Source organism: Sturnus vulgaris, chromosome 3 (genome assembly GCF_052056855.1).
Source record: "Sturnus vulgaris isolate bStuVul1 chromosome 3, bStuVul1.hap1, whole genome shotgun sequence".
NCBI classification, from domain to species: Eukaryota; Metazoa; Chordata; class Aves; order Passeriformes; family Sturnidae; genus Sturnus; species Sturnus vulgaris.
Window position 1 is genome coordinate 60,038,472 of NC_142245.1, and position 24,052 is coordinate 60,062,523.

A 24,052-nucleotide genomic window follows, 5' to 3' on the forward strand; every position below is an offset into this window, starting at 1 on the left:
CCACATAAAATCTGAACATGCAGGGGCAAGGGTTGGCTAAAAAGAAATTTAGGAAATGCTTTAAAAAATTCGTTTGGAATCTTTCCCTGGGCACCAGGGCACCAGAAGGAAACATTAACTGAACGCACTTGCATTGTCAAGAGATGCCTCACTAGGACTGCAATAAAACACACACTGGGAAAGGTATTTCCAGGGCTGTACTTTTTTAGGTTTCTGCTGCTGCTGCAAGGAGGAAGTGCAGTTCAGGTGTGGGGTGAAGTAGATTTCAGTTTCTTGACTTAAAAAGAGCTAAGAATAAATGAGGTCTGCAAGGGATGACTAAGACAATCGCAGACTGGTACCTTCTGCTTTTCTTACTGCCCACTTGACGAAGGAACAAAAGACAAAATCAACATCTCAGTGGATGGAAAAATTTCACTTATCTTTATATTGTCTGTTCACTCACCAGACATCTTTCTCTGGGACTCTAAACATAACCTCAAAGTCTTTCAGCTCCCACTCATGGCAAGTATCTGTCCTTGGAGTGAAGTAATGGATCTACTCTGAGTTGGAAAACAAATGTTTCAGACAACAGAAGGTCTGAGACGCCCCTAGGTTAATTTCAAAACTGTTCTTCACCCCATGTCTTGACACACATGGTTGTAGGCTGTCATTGTTCATGTTAAGAGACCTGGACTCTAAGAGTTAAATAAAAAGCCTGTGAAGCCCAGCTGACAAGCCTGCTTCCCAGACCACTGTCCCTGTGAGAGTCCACCCATGTGCTGCCCACAGAGGTGACAGGTGAGCTGCCCACAGAGGGCACTTCCTAGGAAGAGATTTCTCCCTTTTATGACCAATTGCCAAATTATATTCCCTGGGTGCATTCTGACAATACGTTGGCTGCCTGGTTGGGAAGACACATCACTGATCAGAACAGCTATCACAGTCCCAGCTCTCTGATGCTGCATTCTTTGAGGTAAATGAAGAATATTCTACATTTGAACAAGTAACAGGGGCCTGTAGCCAAAATGCTGCTCAGGTATGTCAAGAGAAGAACAGACTCTCCTGGCCAGATGAGGGCACCCACTGAGAAATATAGAGAACTTCAAGAATATGAGGCATGTATGTTACCATCCTGGAGATGACAGCAGACAGAATTACATACATGGAAACCAAAAAAGATGGCTACAGGACAAAGAAAAGAGTGGGTAGTTTGCAGATTCTCTCTCTCACTGAGTTTCACAGAAGGACTCTGGTGCCACTGGAAGTCAGTGACACCTGGTTAACTTCTCTCTGATTAGAGTATGACAAACTCAAAAACTACACAGGCATAAATGTCACTCACAATAAACACTAATGCACAACAAAGCCACTAAGTTAAAAATCAGGAATACCAATGCTAGCATTCCTTTTACTCTTACCTCTAAATCATTAAAAAACAAATGTGTGTCAGCAAGATTAAAAATCATTTCTTCCATTCTCAGTCCAAGGGTGACTGCCATGGGTGGATCCTTGAAAAAACAAAAAACAAGGTTAGCTAATTACATACCTCTGAGTTATATTAGAATTACTTTAAAAACTGGTGCATATAAAGTGTTTTGAAAAATTAACACTGAAAGAAATTTCCCTGAAATCCTTTCAGTATTAAGCGATTTTAATACAATTCTGTAAGAAGACACTGCTGAACCTCTGTTTGTGAGAAAATTCAGAGAGCTGTGGATGTTTAAAATATCAATTTTTTAAAAGCTGAGCGATTTGCAATCTGGCTGAACTGACAGGAAAAAACCTGGTGGCCATGAACATATACATAAATATAAACATAATCAAGCATAATGAAGACTGGAAATAGGGATGGCACTTTTCATAAAAGATGCATGTAGGAACATACATTCCTGTGGAAAGCATACATAAATTTGTTGTTTGCTACAGATCATCCCTTCATTGCTGATGAAAGACAGGAATCCTGTCCCTGGAAAAGATTCATTCAAAATGTTGCATTTGTTTGTAGGTCGTCTTTCAGACTATCAAATTGCTCTGCCTCAGCAAGACACCACAAATCTACTGATCTTCAATAACACTGAGAGCATTAAGCGTACAGCTAAGCAAGATAATTAATTCAACTTCTCTAAGTTTGCTAGGAGAGAGGTAAAGCAGATTTGTGTTACCTTGCATTTGGTTTAGAGTAACGGTCCCTGATGCTTTGCTGACACCCAGTAATTAGTTTGATTATTGCCTTAATCACCTGCCTGAGCTTGTGGGGTTCCGTTAACTTTTTTATGCTTTAACATACTGCAGTGGAATTTTAAAACACATGCTGTCCTCTTCTCATCAAAATATGAAAAAAATATATACTTCATCATTTAAACTCTGACTGACACGAGCAAGTTTTCAGAAATTCCTTCTTAAATACCTTGAGATTTAAAGTCTAAATGTTTACCAGCATGTAGCAACAAAATCTCACAAAGCCTCAAATGATCGTTTGTTAGCATTAGGATGAAAAGCTTCCCAACCAGGATCAGACACTCACTACTCCAGGGCTTTGCAATGACAAAAGAAAAGATGGCTTCTGCATTCAAGCACTTAATAACTAATGGTAAAATCTGAAACACTGACATACTTTTTCTCATGAAAAAGTCATACTTGAAGAGGAGAATAGTGTTCAAGAAGTTGTAACGATCCAAAATTAGACCCAATTCTCTGTCAGAAAGGAAGTATTTTTATGCTGACCCCAGAACTGGTCTAGACTACCCTTCAGAAGCAATAAACAAATGCAGCACCCAGCAACAGAATTTTTTCCATTCTGTCTTCTGTAGTAATGTTCACTGGAGTTGAAAGTCACATGGCTGAAGGCAACACCAAGTGCAAAGGTCAGATTTCCAAGAGGATGATTAAGGAACACCATTAACAGATTAGCAAAACTCACTGAGAACACAAATCACCAAAATACCCCGGACTCATGAGATTCCTCATCAAGCCATAACACTTTTATCAAAATGTCATCACATATACAAACACGTGTTCGTCTCTTCCATTTGCTTTTCTGTGCATTGTAAACTACAGATCTTTTCTCCCTAGATACAATATAGCAGAGGGAATGTGCAGTACGCTTTTTTACCTCAATCCTATGAACACTAAGGCACGTGCAGAATTTTATGCACAGGTGGTAACTCATTATTATGTATGTAAGTTATTCACTGGAGTGCTTCCAAAACTGGAATCTCAGACTTTTAATTATCAGCCTCTTTTTTAGCCCTTCCTGGGTAGAAGCAGACTTAAATGCAGAAATTTCCTATAACATTTTGTATTATAATTCAATTTGTTGTTACAGAAACTATGAACTAGATATGACAATTTCCTGCCTTGCCTAGTATAGTTGAAACATGCAAATGTAACAAAGCTCTTGTGATTTTATTACTAATAGTAGTTTTGTAGCCAATTATGCCTGATTATTGCTATTAAAATTATATTTCCTACATTCCCGTTTTGATAAAGGCATGAGAAGGCTATTGCTAGGTACAGTATGTAAAATAAAGTAAAGCAAAGCAAAGGAATTAATTTTAGCTTAGCACAAAATCACTATAGGGTCTCCCTGTAACACCTTCTGCTAGGGAGAATTGCTGGAATTGAATTCTCAAGATACGAACAATTCTCCCCTTAATAAATTGGCCAAAACTTTGCACTGCAACTGTTTAACAATAATTAAATATCACATTCCATCCAGCTCTTGCCATGTTAAGTTCTTTCCTTCACATACAAAAATAGACAAGAAAGCAGATTTTTAAGGGTCTTGGGGTTTTATAGTGTTTGCACAATATGGAGGAACATGACAATCACAATTTAACTGTCTTTCAGTCTGAAGCAGAAGTTACAGACTGATTCAAGTGGCACAAAGGACTGAGTGTTGAAAAGAAAGCAAAAAACTTGCAGTTGATACAGATCTTAGCAGAGCAAATTGAAAAACTTAGTAAGAGGCAGACTGAACTTCGGGCAAAATTGTATTTTGTGCTGCTCTGCACAAGCACACACAATAGAGGAAAAAATGATTAAAAAAAAATCTGGAAGTTTTCCCCAGATAATTCACAGAACAAAGAACAACTCTTTGGCCCGCAGAAGTATGATGTTAGCCAGATATCATTAGTGTGCAAAAGAATCAAGCCCAGCTACAACACTTCTGTACACCTAAATACAAATTACTTTAGTTATGTTAGGATGAAGGCACTAAACTGGAGCCAGACTGTCTGTCTGTGGACTTCTGTACCAGACTGGTCCATCCATTGGAATGTCTTCTGGGAGACTAGATAAAAATATCCTAGGAGGACCAATACTTAAATGTTTTGATCAAGAGGAGAGAAACCGGAATAAAGCCACAGGCTCAGTGTCCATTAGTAGAAGAAATCTACTTAATACTATCTTGGAATGTCAGGTTTCAGCACATGTTCAAAATTATTTCATTTCGTGGGAAAAAACCTGCAAACACCAAGTGACTTTAATAAAACCTTGGAAAACAGAGAGATAAATAGGCTGTCAGGTAGATTCATTGTGACAGGAATTTGCATGCATGAAGCCTTAAAAATAAGCAAGAAAACAAGCAAAATTTTAAGAAGTGATTTTCACTGGGTGGCCGTCCTGAACAGACTTAAAACAAAACTGACCTCGGGAAAAAAGTGGAAATGCTCAAGTTAAGTACCAATATTTTAGCCTAAAAAGACTTCTCTATATTATGTAGGGATCTCAGATATAAGTTCAGCCCTCACTCTCTCATAGGGGACACTTGTCCCAGGAGAAATTCATATGGGTGGCAATGAAGGAAGAGAACACATCTCTTCTTAATAACCATATCTGGTGGCTGATGAAGGAAAACTCACGTACTCCATAGGGAGTTTCTGTTCCACGCTCTCTAGAAGGCAGAAGGAAAATCAACTCAGAGGTCTCAGACAAGGAGGGAGTGAATGGAGAGGACAACTGGAGGTGATGAGAGATACACTATTAATACAGGTGGACAAGAGAATATTTATGAGTGAATTTGGGAATGTCATCATGGGTGTTAATGGTGACATAGTTTTTCTGTTTAATGATCATACAAGCAGACAGTGAGCAGTAAAAAGCTTCTGAGCCCTTCCCAGAGAAGTGCACAAAGTTAATGAGGCTTCCCTGACAACCTTCTATCATGTGCAGTGTTATAAAAAATGGCAAAATACGATCATCAAGGCGGATTTGTTTTGATTTTTGCACTTGGAAATCACATTCTCTGTCTTCTAAGCTTACAAAGGAATTTTATTCTTTTTTTAAACAGTTGCACTTTGAGTTACAACATTTATCTGGGAATCCTTGCCCTCTGGATTGATCTGGGAGAAATTAATGAAATATAAACGCTTGGAGCTAGACAAAACTCCAGCTTAATCATCCTTCAACCAGCAAGAATACATGGAATGCAATGGAACAAAGAACACACACTGTTCACAGGGACTAAGAATGTACCTCATAAACTTTTAAGAGATGATGACATCTCCTAACACATGTCCTGTCACATCAACAAATGCTCACTTAAGAGCTCAGCATTGTAGAAAACTGAATCTGTCAACTGGTGCTCAGCTGCAAAAACCATCATCATCCACACAAGTCATAATATAACAGCTCCAATACCAATGCTCATAATTTGCTACTGCAGTAAGTAATTAAAAATAGAACTGTACTGGTTTCATGAAGTACAATGCAGATGAGCAAATGAGCTGAAAAGTGAGAGATGATCTTACTGCTGGAAGGGAGCACAGCTTCCCTGAAACCTAACACAGGTGTAGTGTAGTTTTTATTCTCTTTCTATGTTAGCCCAGTAGAATAACCAATACACCAAAAGCCAGAGAGAAACAGCAATGCATGGAATATTCTTCTGGGAAAGCTTTATATTTTAAATGTAGAAGTGATACACTGGCCAAATTCTGGCCAAATCTCTCCCAGTTCAGTTAGGTTTAAAGCTATACTCTACTGGTGCCCAGATAAGCAGCAGCAATTTGTCCCATTTTTAAATTAGATGCTTACAGCTGCATCCTTTAGCAAATCACTAATTTTGTTTTAACATGGTTATTAGAGAATTTTGATATCAATAATTATCCCAGAAAATTTTGATATCAAATAGTTATCATACCATGCAAAGTACTGAACATGTATATAGCAAGGAGAGTGTCCATTCTCAGCTTCATAAATCCTTAGGTATAAGTCAGAAATTTGCTCTTCTCTGGACAAAAAACTTGCCTACTGGATCCAGGCCTTCCAAATAATCTCTTCCAATGAAAGCCCTCCTTGCCTAAGGAGATGCTGGTTTGACTTTCCTTTTTATCTTCTACTTGCTAAACCGTAGAAATATTTGGAAAGTGTTTATTTCTGGATATAACTGCAGCTCTCAAGTGCTCCTGCACTCACATGCCTGTGCCAGGCATTAATATGCTGCACCTCCTCTCACTGCACCCCAGTGCAGCCTGAACTGCAACAAAACAGAGAGATTAAGACTAATTTCTGATTTTTTTCTGATTTTTTTTCTGATGCTTTACTTTTTAAAATCAGACAACAAATCACCACAGTTAAATAATTTACTATCTCCACCATTTTACACTACCCTGTTTTTTTTTCAATGTTAGGCAACAATTTTTAAGACAAACAGCTCTCTCAATAATTTTGGAAGACCTATGTGCTAACAAGACTTCTGACAACCTCACAATTCTTGGAGCATTTACTCTCTTAGCAACCCAATTCTCATAACAATCCAATCTTCAGTCTGGATTAAGACCTTGTACACAGATGGAAATCATATGCAGAAAAGATAAGGACCATATGTGCTAAACATGTCATGTACCAGGGACTGACTAAAGTCTATCTGTGGGATCTTTCACTCCTCCCATTTCTAGCCTCTTAGGCACTTAGGCTGAGACACATCCCACCTTAAATTTAGGCAACACTACAATGACATGCAAAAGCTAGAGCCTACCCATTGTAAGATCTTCCTGTATTCCCTTTCCTACTGCTCTAGCTTCCTTGCAGTCAACAATATTTATATTTGACTTTCACTGGTAATAACTCATCACACAAGTTCTATGTAAATATGGCAATGGCAGTCACTGCAGGAAGGAAAAAGTCCACCACTTTTATTTTACAGGGTCTGGAAATGAATACCTTTTCCTGCTTGTGTGGATGTCACCTATCAGTAACAAAAAAAATGAAAGAAGAATTCCACACCTTTTTCTTCATTGTCGTCCATGACATTTGTTTACTGATGTTGATCTCAGCAGTATAACCACATTAATTTCACTAACCCTCGAGACACTTTTGGTTTATATAAGACTTTATCTGCTGTCAGTACTACTGTCTGTTAGTATGCCATTATTAATATACAAAGAAGAATTACATTTCTGTTGCTGTTTCCAAGACAGTTTTCAAAGTTATCCACACTTATTTTGTGAGCTACAAAAATGTGCTCTGATTTTCAAAACTATGTGTTACAGTTAATTTAGGAGACATCCAAAGGGCACAATCAAAAAAGAATGAAAGGAATAACTTTATCACTGTGACAATTCAGCAAGTCCTGTGGTAGTCTATGGGCTGCTCTCAAAGTGATACAAAAGTTCACGTTCAGCTAGGTTTCCCTCTCGTTTTGCTATTAGTTGGAAATGGTTTTCACAAAGTCACTGTTGTTACAATGTCTGAAAAACGGCAGAAGAGGATTTTTTGACAGAGTACTGAAAAGTGCACAGATCTGGCACTGTAAAACTGCAAAGCAAGGAAAGCTGTTTTTTACAAGACATGAGTACCTATCCTTATCTTAGCATTCCAGAATTTCAGATTTTTCACTTGGCCTGTGACTTTTCCTGTTAACTTTCTTTTTTAATAACCATGAAAGGTTGATTGCATGGAAGACTGGTCCATCTGTAGTTATTATCCACAGCTTCTGGCTTTGGACATTTCTAACCCACTGGTAGGGAGGGGGTTGTGAAAAACATTTCTGTAATGTACTATTTTTCACAAACTTTTCTTAATCATCTGATTCTGGCTGGAATAAAGATGATGAAAGCATGCTAAACAAGTCCCTTATCCAAGATAATATGGACATGGTTATGTTCTTAAAAAGAAATGCCTTTGCATTGATTTCACTTGAATAGCACAGCACAAAGAAAATTATATATGCACATACTGACATCCCCTTTGTCCATTTTCCTCCTTCCACATACTCGTTTTGATTTTTTCTTTTATCCAGGCCTTTAGCTCTACTTCTCCCATTAGTCTGCTCCTGTTGCTACACACCAGACCCTTCTCACCTTGTCCAAGCAGCCATTCCCTGGACTCCCTGCACCAGCCCTGGAGCTCCTGCTCCTGCAGTTTGCCACTGCCTCTCTTTGCCTCCCTCACTCTTCTTCCTGCTCTCCCACTCACTGCTCTGTGACCTGAACTCCTTTTGGACTCACTGGAGGGGAGAGGATGCCTAAAACTACTTGGGAGAGAGTTTCACTCCCTGACATTACTCACCCCAGAGCCAGCCAAGGGAACCAAAAATTCAGTGGAAAAGGTGGGGAGTCAAAGAACAACATCTGCAGCTGGCACTGAAATAAGTCAGACTTCTTACTCATCCTATTCATAAATTTCCTGGTAAATTCACCCACCAGCACAGTTTCTTCTTTCTTCTTCTACTCTTCCTTGTACTGTCAGTTATTTCCATTTGTGCACTTCATCTACTATCTCCCTGCAATGTCCCTTCCAAGACATGTTAGGAACATCATCCTTGTTCTTCTATAAATTCTCCTTTCATTTGCAGCATCTGCTTCAGCCCTGCCTCATGTATTGTATTTAGGGTCTGTGTCTCGTTTCTCTCCTTGGCTTCTCCACATCAACTCTCTGAAAATGGGGTTTACTTGTACACTTTTCCTCTAACTTCACCCATAAGAGCCATAAGGAACACAGAGGTGAAAAACAAGTACATAGTCAGGCCAGATAGCTTCAGTGAATTGGCACAAAATTCACAGCTCACATACCTTGCCATACTTCTGCGCATATGATCCTGTAAGCAGCGAATGAAAAACTATGATTGTTTCATCCAAATCCCAAACAAATACACGCTGAAAACAGAATTGAGGAAAATATTATTGAACAAATAACATCACAGTCCCACCACAACATCACCCAGGGAGGATAAAAGTCAGCTGAGTCTTAAAAGTTTCACCAAGCACTGATTAACTGAGCAGGTTTTCTCTGAAAATCAGCAATAACAGTGAATCATGCGCGGTAAAAAGTCAAAAGGCAGTAACTTTTTACCTCTTCAACTCTTTGTTATTTGTGTTCTAAAAATCTTTTCACAAAAGCTCTGTAATTCAGATTTCAGAAATGTGATGGGGGATCAAACGTAATTGTTAAGGATAAACAGTACTTTCAGATACTTCTCTGTAAGTATTACTAATTTAAAATTCTTTTTATTTCTAAATATCTTGGGTAAAAGTGCTATATGCCAATGCCATATAGAATTTAAATAATTCTGTAGGATAAAACAGATTATTTTAACTCAGTTTCACTCATTCAATGTCACTCGTTTTGGTTTTCACTGGTAAAAATAATAAATAAAATAACCCAACCAACCAAAAGAAACCCTGTAATGTAAGAAGTTATTTCCTTCACTGGAAAAATTAAATCCTTTGAAAAGGAAAAAAAAATATGCACGTTTCTGTACGAAAGCAATGGCATTCACACTCAGTTCCTAGCCCTGCAGCCCACCCAGCAGATGCTAACACAGGAGGGGCCATGTAGTCAGCCAAGGCCCAGCAACAATTTTGTCTTTTCCTGTACCCAGGGCTGGTAAGTAAAGGCAGGGCAGTGGGGCAGGCCAGGGCTGCAGGCTCTCTGAGCTGCTCTGGTGGCACTGGTGGCAGCAGGGGACTGGCAGGCAGCACACACGTCCCTGATGCCACAGCTGGAGTGTCACACACACAGACACACACACAGAGGCACTCTGCTTCTTCCTGTTCCTGCCACTGCAAGGTGACACGACTGCAATGGCTCTGCTGTTAAAAGTCACCTGTGCTTGAAATTGTCATCCCACGTATCAGGCAGATGTATTTCTTTGCTAAGGCACTGATCTTGCACATGCTTAAGCACAGCCAGAACTCCACTGAGGTAAGCTGCCTCATTGGAATCCACTGATATCATTTACCAGCACAAACACAAACTGGCGCCTAAATATTCAAAAGGCTACGGCCAGATGATCCTGCATATTTACAGTGCACGCCTAAATACATGTAATTGAGATGAGTGACATATTTGAGACTTCCTATTTCAAAAACTAAAAGACAATGTGACACTTTTGAGTACAGATTTGTGGTTCTATTGCACGAGAAACTGACAGACATGTAATGCAGAACAGTCAAGTCTCATTGTACATGTAGATTAAAACAGCTACTGCTCTCTGTTACATTCAGTTAGTAAGACTGAGTCCATGACATCTTCTAAAATACTTTAAGCTATTTTCACAGCTGCAGTATTCAGAATTTACACTTCATCAGAAGAAACCTCCACATTAACATTCATCAATTACCATAGACATACCTCCAAGTCACTGTCTGGAGGGGGTGATGGATTATTCTTCCGCCCTCTACCCCGAGACTTTGACCCAGAACTCCTACATGTTCTCTCATCAAGATCTTTGATTGGCGTGGAGGGGCTCTGTACTGTGTCAAACTCCCCTGTAGAGTCAACCATTCATGTCAAAATTAGTGCTGGATTTTTAAATAATTAACTTTTTTTCCTCCAAGTTCAACATGTCTGTATGCAAACCCAACAACGAGAGACATGTAAAAAATGTTGTATAAAAAGAATGATAATGTGGCTTGTCTTACACAGATGGATCAGTAGATGCCACACACACTTTTGACTTTATCAATGAAACCCTATAAACCTTCGCAGAATAAGACAAAAATTTAAATATAAATATACATGTGCATATACACAAATACACACAAACCCAGGCAAAATATAAATATAGAAAGGTGTATTTTAGAAGTCATACTAATGGTTTTTCAAAACATGAACTACTTTTAATTAGTTAACTTCCCATGTTTTCAGTTCAGCTGACTTATTTCCAAGTCCTGCTTTACTTTTACCAGAACACACTTTGGCACTCATCCATGATCCAGAGAAGTTAGGCAGCTTCCAGCTTCATGCCCTCCTCCCATGTCACCTGCTCTTTAGCAAAGTTCACTTTTTTTCTTCACCATACCTCAGCTCATAAATTGTCAGAGGAAAGCCATAATATTAAATGCAATATTCCAGTTAGTACCTGAAAGAGGAAGAAGCTGTACTTGCTATATTCTGATCATCTTTCTTTAAGTATGAGGCATTATGGGCTGTCACAGAGATGTGCTAGAAGGGCCTTTGATCTGGTATGGCATGGCTGGTCTTAACCACACTCAAGGCCAACCCTGACTTACCCATTTAATGAAGCTTAGCATCTTCAGCTTTCAAAACTTCTAGCAATAAATGCAGTTTGGCTAGGTTCCTGAGTGCTAAATTACAAAAAAAATCCTCCTTTTTCATTTATCCTATTAATAATGATTTGATTTTTTTCTCCAGTAATGGAGGAAAGGGTACAGCTTTGATCTGACATCTACTACAGATTTTGATTCAAGAGAGTCCTTGAGTTGTCTGTAATTGTGCACTTCTGGGCCACGGGTAATATTTGTTAAAAGTGCTCATGATGGCAAATAAGCAGAATAAATTAACACTTGATAAAAACATTTTCCAAAAATCATCTATGATGCAGCTGATTTTGAGTTGGAATCTGATTTTTTTTTTCCTTTTTTACTAAAGAACATCACCAAGTGTCCAGAAGATGAAGGAGATGGATTTTTCTGCTCTGTTCTGAACTTGCAAGACCACATCTGGAAAAATGCACAGTTTTGGGTCCCCAAGTAAAAGAAAGATATTGTCAAACTGGAGTCAGTCCAGGTGAGGGTCACCATGACAGCTAAGGGGGCTGAGCATGTAGTAAAAGAGGCTAAGTGACTTTTCACAGAGATATGCAAAGAAAGGACAAGATATACAGGCAGAAATCCCTACAGAATGGGGAGAGAGACAGTTCATGTTGACTAATCATTTCTATTCCCAGCATGGTGTTGATGTCAGCAAGGTCACAGCAGGCAGTGAAGCAATCAATAAGGATCACATTATCTTGGTTCTTTCCCCGTAAGAACAGCAAAATGTACTTGGGTAATTACAAATGTACAAGAAGCATCCAAATCAGAATCCTTGCACAGCAAAAACCTACAAAGGCTTTAAAGTAAGTTCTGAGTGTGCAAGAGCTCAGTGCAAAAATAGTTTCCTAGATTTTCCTGGTGGAGTGGAAAAATTGTCCCAAACCAAACTGCCAGAAAGAAAAGGCAGAAACTAAAAAAGTGAAGATCAATGTTTACATTCTTACCACAAAGCTCTTCTTATTTATAACACTTCAACACATTACAACAAAATCAAGACTCATTTCCACAGTAATGTATTAAAACATCTGTTCTCAATGACTGTGTTTATTCTAATCTACCAAAAATAAAATATTTTAAAAAACCTTGTTCTAAATCTTCTTTGAAACTACCCAACAACTGAGGTAAATAACTCCAATTTTCATTTAGCATTAGCCATTACCAGTTGCTCTAGGCTTCTTCTTGGGTACATGATTGCATAATTATCTATTAATCAGTACTGTAACTAATCGCTGTTCCTTGTAAAACCTAGATATTTAAAGCCAACTTTATTTCATTACACTAATCTCTAAATCAGAATGAGCAGCTGTCTCTTACTTGAATGCAAGGTATGCATCTATTTTAGAACTGCAGAAGTCAGTGGTGCTCGTTTTTTTAAACAACTGTAGGCTTAATTGCTTCATTTGCTTTTTACCTACAGCAGTCTAAAGGAGAAACTGCACTTTTCTTATCCTCTGTTTGGTTCAGAAATGAGGTCAATGCTGACAAAATGAAAACTTATTAAAAATTCAGCCCTGTAACATAAAAGAATGTGAGAAATTCTAGTACCAAAGAATATTGAAAACATTACCATCATGAAGAGCTCCTACTGCAGCTCATAACAGACAGAAATTTTTATTACAATGTTTGAAATTTTTTAGCTTTTTCAATATTCAACACATGCCTAATAAATATACCTCACAGCTTCTTCCCATTGGGACTGTGAACAGTGCCAAAGACCCAAGAAAATAGGAGGAAAATGTTAAAACCAGAATATGGAATGAGCTCTTTATCACAGACGTTCTTACACATACTCATACACTTATCCAATATGAAGCTTTTCATGCTGTGGAGACCTTGCAGCAGCTCCAGTTAGAGGACAGGGAATTACAGCACCAATTCACAAAGGGAATTACAGCACCACATTACAAATGGAGGTAGTCTTTCATATCCAGGATATTGTTTCCCACCTCTTGGTAAAACACAGTTCTATGACTTAAGAAGGAAAAAAAGAGTTTGTGCAGTCTGAATATAAACCTAATTCCATCTCCCAGAGAAGCTGCAAAGGGTGACGTCATTGTGGGTACCAAATTAAACTTTGCTGCATCCCAGTAATAGAATGGGAGCTAATATCCTATGGTGATTTGCCTCCCCTAACCCTGGATATATGATAGCAAGGTGCCTTCACATGAAACTTTTATCCAGGCCTATATTGTCTGCTGGAGTTTTATTTGCCCCAGATTAAATGTACTCATGTGTTTATCAAATATACTCAAGTATACTTATCTCCTGAGACCTCACCTCCCAGTCCATCTGAGTTATCCCTATTTGAGATGATAGTGCCCTAGGAGACACCTATTTATCTCAGAAATACTCTGTGGTAATGAGTGCATTTTGAAAAATCTTAATATAAGGCAGGTTCAATGCAAGTTCAGAACAGAAGTCCCTAGTTTAAGGAACTGAGCATTACACAGATGTGGAATGGATGAATTTCTGAGCCTCTTCATACTTTCCTTATGGATTGACTTTTGTTACATATCTTTACCAGACAGAGCAGCCAGAAGAGAGCTTCAACATTACAAGCCTGCTTTTTTTTCTGACTTGTAGTGTGTTACTCCTTGTCATGAATACTAGAAAAAGCCTATTTCAATTTTCATCTCATTTTCTTTACACAGTCAATAAATAAAATTGCAGCTAATATTTACTCTTGATCTGATGGGACTTTATTATGAAAATGAGAAATCTTGTGTGTGCAGATAGTACTAGAGGCTTTGATTAGATATTTCAATTAACAGCTAGTAGAGATTACAGAAAAAAGAAGTGCCTTGCTGTTTAGTCTCAGTTTTTTGTTGGAGTAAATCTTAAGGACTTGTTTGACAGCAAATGAACACAGTGAGTGCTAAAGAACTGCAGTATGATCTACGATATCTGAAATTATCTCCAAGACATGGCCCCTCACCAATGGAAATTTATTTTTACTGTGACACAGAAGGGCACAGGCATGTCATGCATTCACAAAGTGGGCGTTTCACTCTCAGTGGAGGGTCGCATGATCACTGCAACACTTCACAGAAATAAGGAGCAGATGGGGGTGGATTTGTTAAACTCCGATGCACAACCTACTTAACAAGAGAACAAGTTCATATGCTTAAACAATCCACAAGCAAGAAAAATCTTTACTGTTTCACAGATGTGAAGCTTTCAATACTTTTTCAACATGTTCAAACTATTTCAGATTCCCTTTTTTTGCCAAATCTATTCAATACTAATGATACTTGTAATAATACATGATACATTTACACAGCATTTCTAGGAAACAGATACCTAGGGGAGAAACAACATGGGAAACTGATTTTCTCAAATAAGATAACAAAGCAGCATGTGAAAGTACACAGGACATACACAGTTATCAAAACATAACTTGCAACTTGTGAGTAAACTCCACACTCTTTCAAAAATTCTTTACATATGATTTGAGTCTGTTATGGATATCCTCCACCTGTTGAAATTTCACATTACCTTTAGGTTCTTCTTAGATTTTTATTCTGAGGCTACTGAATAACTTTTCACCAAGAATCAATGGAATATGTATCTCCCCATCACCCTTCCATACCATATCCATATCCATATCCATATCCATATCCATATCCATATCCATATCCATATCCATATCCATACCACACCATACCCCACCCCAAACATACAACCACAAACACGTGCACTGTTACACTTTAACAATCAGCCTGAGGAAAACATCTGGGTAGGAAAATTTTCAACTAATTTAGTTAAAATTCCAGTATTTTTAGCAAATTGAAGCTGTATATACTATATGTGAGCCCTTATACTTTCCTACACAGTGCTACTTTTCTTTTTATAAATTCATTACAATAATACAGTAGTTTTTCTACTGTAGTTTTCAATAAGGTGGTACAGTTGTTAGGAAGATTTATGCAATAAGGTGATTTTGTGACTAAAGCATAAACTCCTCCCCTATTCAGAGCCTAATCCAAAAGCCAGTTTGTTAGTCTTTTTAGAAATGCTCACAGTCTGTGGGCACAGCAGACACTGCCCATGCTGGCTGAGTGAAGCTGGTGTCCCTGAAAGAGACTGCTCTAAGAGTGGTGAAGCAAAAAGGAGAACTGCCACTACCCTCCAGGGACGTCCTAGGAATAGAAGTAGCAGGCTACTGTGCTGTGGTGGCTGTGCACAAGAGGGCAGGGCTGGGCAGGCAAAGGGAGCCTCCTTGTGTCTCCTGATAATGCTCTTCTTGCAAATTCAAGTACTCCAATACAATTTTTTTTACAGTGCTAATAACTAATTTCTCTATTCTCAGTTACTTAAGTTAGTGAGTTAGCAAGCATGACTTGTACACATTTGAATAAAGCCCATAGGCTCTTGCCAGCATGGTTGAGGCATAATTAAATGAAAAATAGTATCTTGTTTTAAATTCTTTGCAGCAATACTTCAGAACGTGTAGGTGGAAACAGCGCTGTTCCACTGCCAACCATCTCAGTCTGCAAAAAGCTTTCTTTAATTAGCAAACAAACTGGACAGGTTTCCTAACTAAACAGTAAAAAAACTTATTTTGGGTGGTTTACATGACAAAGTTTTCTGAAAGGCATGAACTTAAAATATCAATATCCGTGCAAGCTGAATATGGAAATCTTGTCTTTATACAAACAGGGAATAAAATACAAAAATTGTTTTCACCTGAATGTAGATCTGTACCTGGTTGACCAGTCAAGCCAGGGAGAGAGTCCTGTAATTGGTAGGTTGATGATGATGAAGTGCCATCAGCTGTGTTGTTTGAGGTCATATATGCACCATATGTTGATGCTGAGTAATACTGTGCATACTGATTTTGGCCAAAAGCTGTGTATGACGAATAATCCTGAAACAGTAGATGCAGAAGAGCACTCAATTAAATACAGTAATGAGTGAATTTTTTCCCATTAAATATTTCTAAGTGTACAGACATATGACTTTTGCTGGTGTTTTGAAGGCTCGGTTTAGCTTTTCTTTTAAATTTAAGAATCTTTGGTGTTTTTTTTTAATTGAAAGCTATTTACTAAAATACTACAGGGAAGCTGCTGAAATATTTAAGTGCTAAAATATGTAACTAGGCTTCCAGTAAAATTTTGATAATTTTCCACAGAAAACAGCATTAAACCACAGTGAGTCTCATTCAACATAGCAGATCTAAATTAAAATAACATGCTATCTCTGGAGTTATGTAAGTCCTTTTGTAAGCGGCAAATAGAAATTGTAATATTCATACCTGCTGTGAACTACTGAAGTTTGTAGAATTTGAAACAGAATTGTTTGAATAAATAGTGGATGATGGTGTGAAACTAGAACCTAAAATTAAGAAATACAATTAACTGTGAGAACTTGTTTGTGAATCAAAATAAAATTCTGATTAGAATATTCCATGTTAAGATGTAGATGAATCGAAACAAAAAAACAACTTTTATTTTCCATTAGAAATATAAAACATTGAAATGAAACTTTGGAAGAAATTACTTTAGCATTAGATTTGTGAAACAAAAACCTTTTCAAAGGACACATCCGGGTGTTATTATTCAATCTGTAATGAGGCATGTCCTTGTTTTTAACATAAATCAGATGATTCATATTGCAGTTTGTCATATGCAGAAGATTAACCATTGTATAAGAAGCTTAAAAATTATTCAAATAAAATAGGTTATCAGTGACCAGAGGGTTATCAATGAAATCAGTAACTGAATAGTAAATGAAAGAATAAGTATCAATTAAGGAGGAATTCTAAAAAATATGTTAATCCAAGGAGAAACAAGTATCAAATTATGTCCTACTCAGGAACATAGAAAGAAGGAAAAGAGACTTGTATATATTAGTAAATATAACAAGTGCTTCCAGTCCTGCCACTAAAAAAGTGGATTTCACTCCACTAAAAAATCTAAAAGAAGGTGCAAGGAGGGACTGCATTCCACGACGAGATCTAAAGTAACAGGTGATCAAAATGAATACACATATGCTTATTAGCACCGGGAAGAAATACTCAGCTTTAAATATCAGAGGTGGCTACTCACCTGGCATCTGGTAAGAGTAGGGAGTTTGGCCTGGCTGTGGGGTGGAAAACCCTGGGCTGTAACTGAGGCACCCGCTCTGCAGTGGAGATTGGGTCTGCGAGAGCCCACTTTCCGTCTTGATGCCTGGCAACATTACACCCAAATCTGTATAAGAAATTAATTTTCAACTGATTCTTTAAAATATTTTGTTGCGGTTGGGAAAACAAAAGAGAAAGCAAAAAAAAAAAAAAAAAAAAAAAAAAAGCAACATTCCGGTCGGCATTGCTTTAAGTTCTAGGTAAAGTGAAGTGATAAGTGGTCAAATACCGTAAGTGGGTAAGCTGTAGGGCTGTCCTGTCTGCGAATAGGCTGTGTAGACCGCTGGTTGCTGCATTCCTGAATACTGGGCTTGTCCGGCATAGGCAGACATTGTTTGAGCTGCTGGTGTAGAAAGAATGTGCGGATAGGGCCTAAATATCAGGAAAAACAGCATTACTGTGGCAACAAATACTTTGTATGTTGATTCAAGCAATAAAGTAAAGAAAAAGGTTTAAAGATGTCCAAAGACAGTTCATTATTTTGCCAACTGCTCCTCTTCTGGGATTTATTCCATCCCCCACTGAAATAAGCTGAAAGACACTCTGTCCCACATTCCCCAGGGCACAGTGAATATTTTATACTGTCCCATCACTACAATTTAATTCTTAAGCTACTGTGTCCACTTTTAGGTGGGCTGTGCCACTGTTGCATGTCTTTATATGGATTTAATCTCTTTCAGACGAGATCAGAATGCTTCTATTAGAAAACGCCCACACTTTTTTGATCCAGTGGAGGGAAACTTGGACTAGAAGAATAGAGGAAACACAGAGGTGAATGTTGAAGCTAGTACATTATGTCATCTGTGCAGGTTCTGCTTCAACAGACATGTAGCCTCTAGCTTCAATGGGAGATGGATCCTACCCATTGAGAGCAGCATAAAACATACTGACAGTAATACTTTGGTAACCAGATGGGCTTTAAATGTTCGGAAAATATGGGCTAGGAAAATAGAATGGAAATAAAAATGGTCTTTTATTTATGAATACTGAGGTTTTATAGAGAGATTGAATAAAATCAAGTTTAAATTTTTTGCCCTCCAGAGTTGCAAAAATATACAGAGAAACATTTTTCTTGGATTGTTTTGTAAGTCAAATAAGACTTTATGGACCAAGAGTTGAATAAACACACTCTGCAGAATTACGCTAACTGAAACCTGGCCATTAAAAGCCATGACTAAATTTCAGATTCCAATTTTAATTTTTTTTTCTTTCTAATTAATTCAGTACAGTTGGCAGCATTTACTATCAGAAAAGGATTACTCATTAACTTAGATGCCAAAAAATTGTAACAGTAGATTAAAAATTCTATTAAACCTTGTAATGTATTTGGCCAAAAGTGTCTAAAATACTTTGCCAAAACCTGTTTTAAGTGAAAGGAGGGCTCTTACTTCAGGCACCTACTTTCTGTATTAATAAACTTTGGCTACCATCATATGAATGCAAATTTGTAAAAAAAACAACTTGAAAGAGCCTAATTGACTCTTGAATCTTTAGATTCAATGTTTTCTCTGTACCAAAGTCACACTGATAGCTGTATCAAATGAATAGAAACAAACAGATGGCATACTGGAATCAAGAACCCTGCGCACAATACTGATCATAGGACAAGCAAATTAATATACTATCAACTGCAGCAGTTCCATACAATATATTTGGTGTTTCTTCCTAAAGTTCCTGCTCTTGGATTTGCATGATTGCCCAAAAGTTCAGTTTCCCCCCCACCAAAGAAAAAAGCACAAAGAAATTTTCTATTTCTAACAACATCCGTTGACTTAAAAATAATAAGATTAAAAGCTAATCCAATTTATTTGATTTTTAAATCTTATGATATTGGAGAGGGACAAGGAAAGGGTATTTCATGATTGTGGAATGTTTGGAAGCATTTGGCAATGCTGGTTGTGGAAGGGTCAGGGACAGGTTTACCCCCCCAGTATGCAACTTGTGCATGCAATTGTGATTTCTATATATAAACCGACTTCTTCAAAATATATCTGTATATATTCCCCACACATGTTGTTAATATGCTGATGTCTGAGAATGCAATAGTCTGATTATTTTACTTCTGTTGTGCACGCTGATATTCAAGGGTATTTCTTGTGCAGCAATACTGCACAAAGCAGGATCTTACTCTGTAGACACACGAGGAAAAAAAAGTTGGAGAGGGAGCCAGTACCGGAGTCAGTACCGTGGCTTAAGAATTTTCCTTTTTCTCTGTTTCTCCTGCTGAACACTTGTTTGCAACAAACCACAAAACTGCCCACAGCCAAGGTCTATAAAAGACTAGAAGAGGTGCAGACACTAACTTGGAGGGATATATCTGTGGAGAGTACTGGTGCGCTGATCTGGGACTGTAGCCACTACTTGTTATTACTGCAAAACAGAAAACAAGAGTACAGCAGTTAGAAACACCATGAGACCTGCACAGCCACACAGTGTGAACTAAAGCAACATTAACAGAGAAACCCATTGAAATGGACAGCTTTTCGAGGAAGCAGATGTCACCACAACTGCAACATCTTAAAAAAGAATTAGAAAAATCCCCAATCTTTCACTGTTGTGCAGAACTCTTTAGCATGGGTGTGCCACGTTTTCTCAACTTCACTAACACATTTCTGAGTATATTGCAGACGCATGTATTTCATACATCACCTGTGCTCCACACACTGTTGATTTTTCAAATTTGCAAGTTGTACTAAAAGGAGCAGTTAAAAATAATCTTGTGATATAACATATTTCATGGGATTGAAATAACATATATATACCTTTATAGTCTCACATTAACAAGAAGTTCAATTTTAATACTGGATAGGAAAAGCATGTTTTATATGGTTGTAACTATTTTTAGTTAGCTTAGGTGATGGAAGATACTGGATTGAGCACTGGAAAGCAACTACCATTCTTTATAAACAGGCCAATAAGAACATAACTCCTAACAACACCATTTTTATTTTAAAGTATGCATAGACAGTCCTGTTCAGTAGCCATCCAAATTGTGTGTTCTATACTATTTACAGCTGCATTCTTCCAAGAAAGCTAACAGAATAATAGTCATAACCCATTAAAATTTCATCCAGAAGCAGTGCTCACACTGGATTAATTCCAAGTGTTTGGAAGTTTCCCTTTCCTTTAGCCATCTGTCTTGACTAAGACAGATGTATTCCAAATATATGTACTCTAAAGTGTTGAACCAATCCCTTCAGAGCAAATCCATACCGGGCAAACATACAGAGTGTCTTTATTAGGCCATCTGCTGTTCATTCACTTTTCAAAAGATTAAAGTAGTACACAATGAAGCACTGGAATTTCTTTAGTCTAATCAATCATAGTTGTACTTCAAAGTCTACCCTCTTCCTGAGTTATTCATAATGGTAGTAGAAATGAACATTCAGAATTTTATAAGTGACAAATAGGTTTATGTTCCTAACTATTTTATGAAACATGATACATTTCTACATCCAGCCCTAATTAACGTCTCTCAGATCTATTGCTTTGAACATACACAGAACTTCATAATTTTAAAGATGGTTTAAATGCATTTAGAATGTGTATGACTTAAAAGGAAAATACAGTAGAAGAAAAACAATTAACTTCTTTCTAAAATGTGCAGTTAAGTACGGCTTGAAAGTAAAGAAGAATTGGCTAATAACTTTTAAAACATGTGCCATTAGATTTCATAAAAGAGTTGCTGTTTGAAAAGATATGGAGGGTTTGCCTGTGATGGAAATCTGCTAAATTTCATTTTGTGTGGATACTGTTTCTGTGGGTTTTTTTGAGAATGCCTTTCTGTGGTTTAGGCTCAACCCACAGAGCAGTCTGCTACATGTGCAGGCAGCTATTCCCAGAGTCAGATAAACCTATGGCTGTTTCTATCAACGTAACTGTTTCATAGAACTCTAAAGAATGCTCTTGGTTATTTAAGGCTTGATGAGTAATTAGTCTTCCCTGTTGTAGCTCTGTGACCTTTCTAAAGACAAGCAATAGCAGCAGAGTGACCTTGGTGGTTCTCAGGGGAAGGAACTTTAGTGATCCATTATCGGCTTATCGGATCATTTTTGCCATACTGCTTCACTTTTTGTCTCATCATTTGCTGGATGAGAGCTCAATCAATTAATCAATTTGGTTAAAACACATTTACCATGCCACTCCACCTTACGTAAACTGCAAAAAAATTAATTACTATTTATTTAAATCACTTGAGCTATCAAAACCTAATACTTTTCAGCAAAAACTGTCCTGCTTGGCTTTTCATTCTTTCTGCATATACCTTCTTTTTAAAATTCATATAAGAAGATAAAATACTTTTGGAATGTGTCTGGTTTTAAATTTCCTTGGTTTTATCCCTGATTTTCCCTGATGATACTACCAGTTGCCAGGAAGAGAAAGAGGCAAGACTAAAAAATCTGTTCTTTTCACTGTTTCTCTATAGCTTGTCCCTGCAATTTGTCCACTACATTTTAGACTGTGAGATCTTTGAGGAACACGGTTGTAAGAGAATATTACGTTATATAATTTAATTACATTATAATATATATTATGTAATACAATCATATATCATACAATATTATGGCACAATATTAATGTATCATAAGAGAACATTATGACTGAGTGGTGCCTGTGGACCACACCTGTATCTCATTGATGAAACTGCTAATTCTAAGAGTTATCAAACTTCAACAGCTGTGGCTGCTGGATAGCCTCCTAACATCTCCCTTCTCTGAGGACTGCTGGCACTGGAGGAGATGGTAGGGGCAGGTTGCTGTGGGTTTTGTGGTGCTTTATATAGGCACTATATGAAGAGGGCTAAATGCTCTTTTGTGTTGCTCATGTTAAAAAAAAAATCCAGAATTGTTTATTCTCTGAAAAATTCAAATGTTCCCAACACTCCACTACTTGAAATTACCAGAGGAATGCCCTTCAGGGCAGGTATAAGACCCTTGATCTCTCCAGCCCCCATTAACGTTGTTTCACAGAGGGGGCAAGCTGACAGCTAGCTCTTACCAGTTACTCTTAGTTCAACTGGCCAAAGTGGTTGTGGAGGATTTAAATGACCATTAACTGTTTTAATAGCATGTGTTGGGTTCAGCACATTGATATGGGCTGGACTTTTGTATTTTTTCATTACACATCTGGAAAATTCTGTGCAAAAAGATTAGGTTAAAAGGACATCATTTAAGTAACATCACAATCTCTATGCACAATGGAACCAAATGTAGATTAAATAGCAGTGACATTCCCTAATTTCACCTTTACAGCCTCCAGAAATTGTTTTCTATATCTATAAACTGTATTCTATGTCCTGTGTGTAATAAACACTAAGCAAAAACAATGAGAACCTCAAATACCTCTCTCTCCACTCCACTAAAATGATAAAACAATTCCCAAATTAAGCCACTACTGTAAGCAATATATACACAGTATTGCAGTACAGCAGCTGCAACAAGTTCACAGTGCATGAAAATCTCAGTTGCACCTTTCCCAGTGCTGTGAGTGCCCCCACAATGGGAATGTGCTGCAGAACCACGGAACTGCGGACACGAATTACCAAATTACCGACTGCTCCCCTTTGAAGAAGGAGGAGGAGGAGGAAGAGGAAGGGGGGGTGCACAATGTGACTCCTCACCTGGCTAACCCATGCCCAGAGGCACAGGCTCTCCTGGGGCAGCTCTGCAGCGCGGGGGAACCTGAGCATGAGCCGTAACACATGGCCTGCAGCCCTCAACAGGACTCGCCAATCCCAGTAGCCAGGGCAAGGCCTCCAGGGGAACTGACACCCTAAATTCAAGAGATCTATGCGCTTCTATCTTTTCAGATTTTCAATCAACTGTTCCCAGAATCACAGTTTTCTGTGAAGTCCAATCTGTCTCTCCTGCCCTATACCTCGCACAATCTGTTTGACCATCACTTACAGCTGGTCATTAGGGACAGAGATGACTACTTTATACCTCACAGGGCTTGTTGAGCCTTCTGCTCAGTTCCAGGACAGGCCACGTGTTTTGACTGCCCTTGGAGCAGGGAAATCAATTTTAATGGGTAGAAGAGAGGATTTCTGCATGGCAGACTCTCAAATGCGTCTCAGCACCAGGAGTTCTTTTTTCACCCATGTCTCATTTCATAAAATAGAGAGAAGTGCTGGCATCGTGACTTTGCCATAGTTGGGATTAACACATATATTTCCCTCATTTTCAGGAAAAAACAAACTGTTCAGTGTTGGGTTTTGTTACTCATTTTTTCAGTCACAGGTGGCTCATTTGAAATGACATCTGTTTACTACTCAGTATTTACTGTCTTTGGCAGCCCACTAAACCTCCCAACTAACTAGTTAGGCTAAATAGAGAAATCCTGGTTTTGCTGAATTTTTACTGCTCTTTAGCACTTCTACCATAAAATTAGAGCAAAAAAAATTGTCTGATTTGGGAGCACAAGTAAAAGGCAAGAGCAAAAGCAACAT

General features: G+C 38.0%; 1 protein-coding gene across 8 annotated transcripts in view; it reads right to left on the bottom strand.

The window, feature by feature from the left end:
• EYA4 (EYA transcriptional coactivator and phosphatase 4) overlaps nt 1–24,052 on the bottom strand; it is a 137,146-nt gene that overhangs the window by 12,923 nt on the left and 100,171 nt on the right. For 5 of the 8 annotated variants that reach the window (XM_088161765.1, XM_088161767.1, XM_088161762.1 and 2 more), the window contains exons 6-13: nt 19,908–19,974; nt 17,834–17,976; nt 17,528–17,671; nt 16,735–16,814; nt 16,167–16,347; nt 10,555–10,691; nt 8,994–9,077; nt 1,401–1,490 (exon numbers count right to left, since the gene is read on the bottom strand). In XM_088161765.1, the coding sequence (XP_088017891.1) occupies nt 1,401–1,490; nt 8,994–9,077; nt 10,555–10,691; nt 16,167–16,347; nt 16,735–16,814; nt 17,528–17,671; nt 17,834–17,976; nt 19,908–19,974 (926 nt within the window). The remainder of the gene's footprint in view (nt 1–1,400; nt 1,491–8,993; nt 9,078–10,554; nt 10,692–16,166; nt 16,348–16,734; nt 16,815–17,527; nt 17,672–17,833; nt 17,977–19,907; nt 19,975–24,052) is intronic. The other 3 variants (XM_088161769.1, XM_088161768.1, XM_088161770.1) reach the window with 2 other exon arrangements.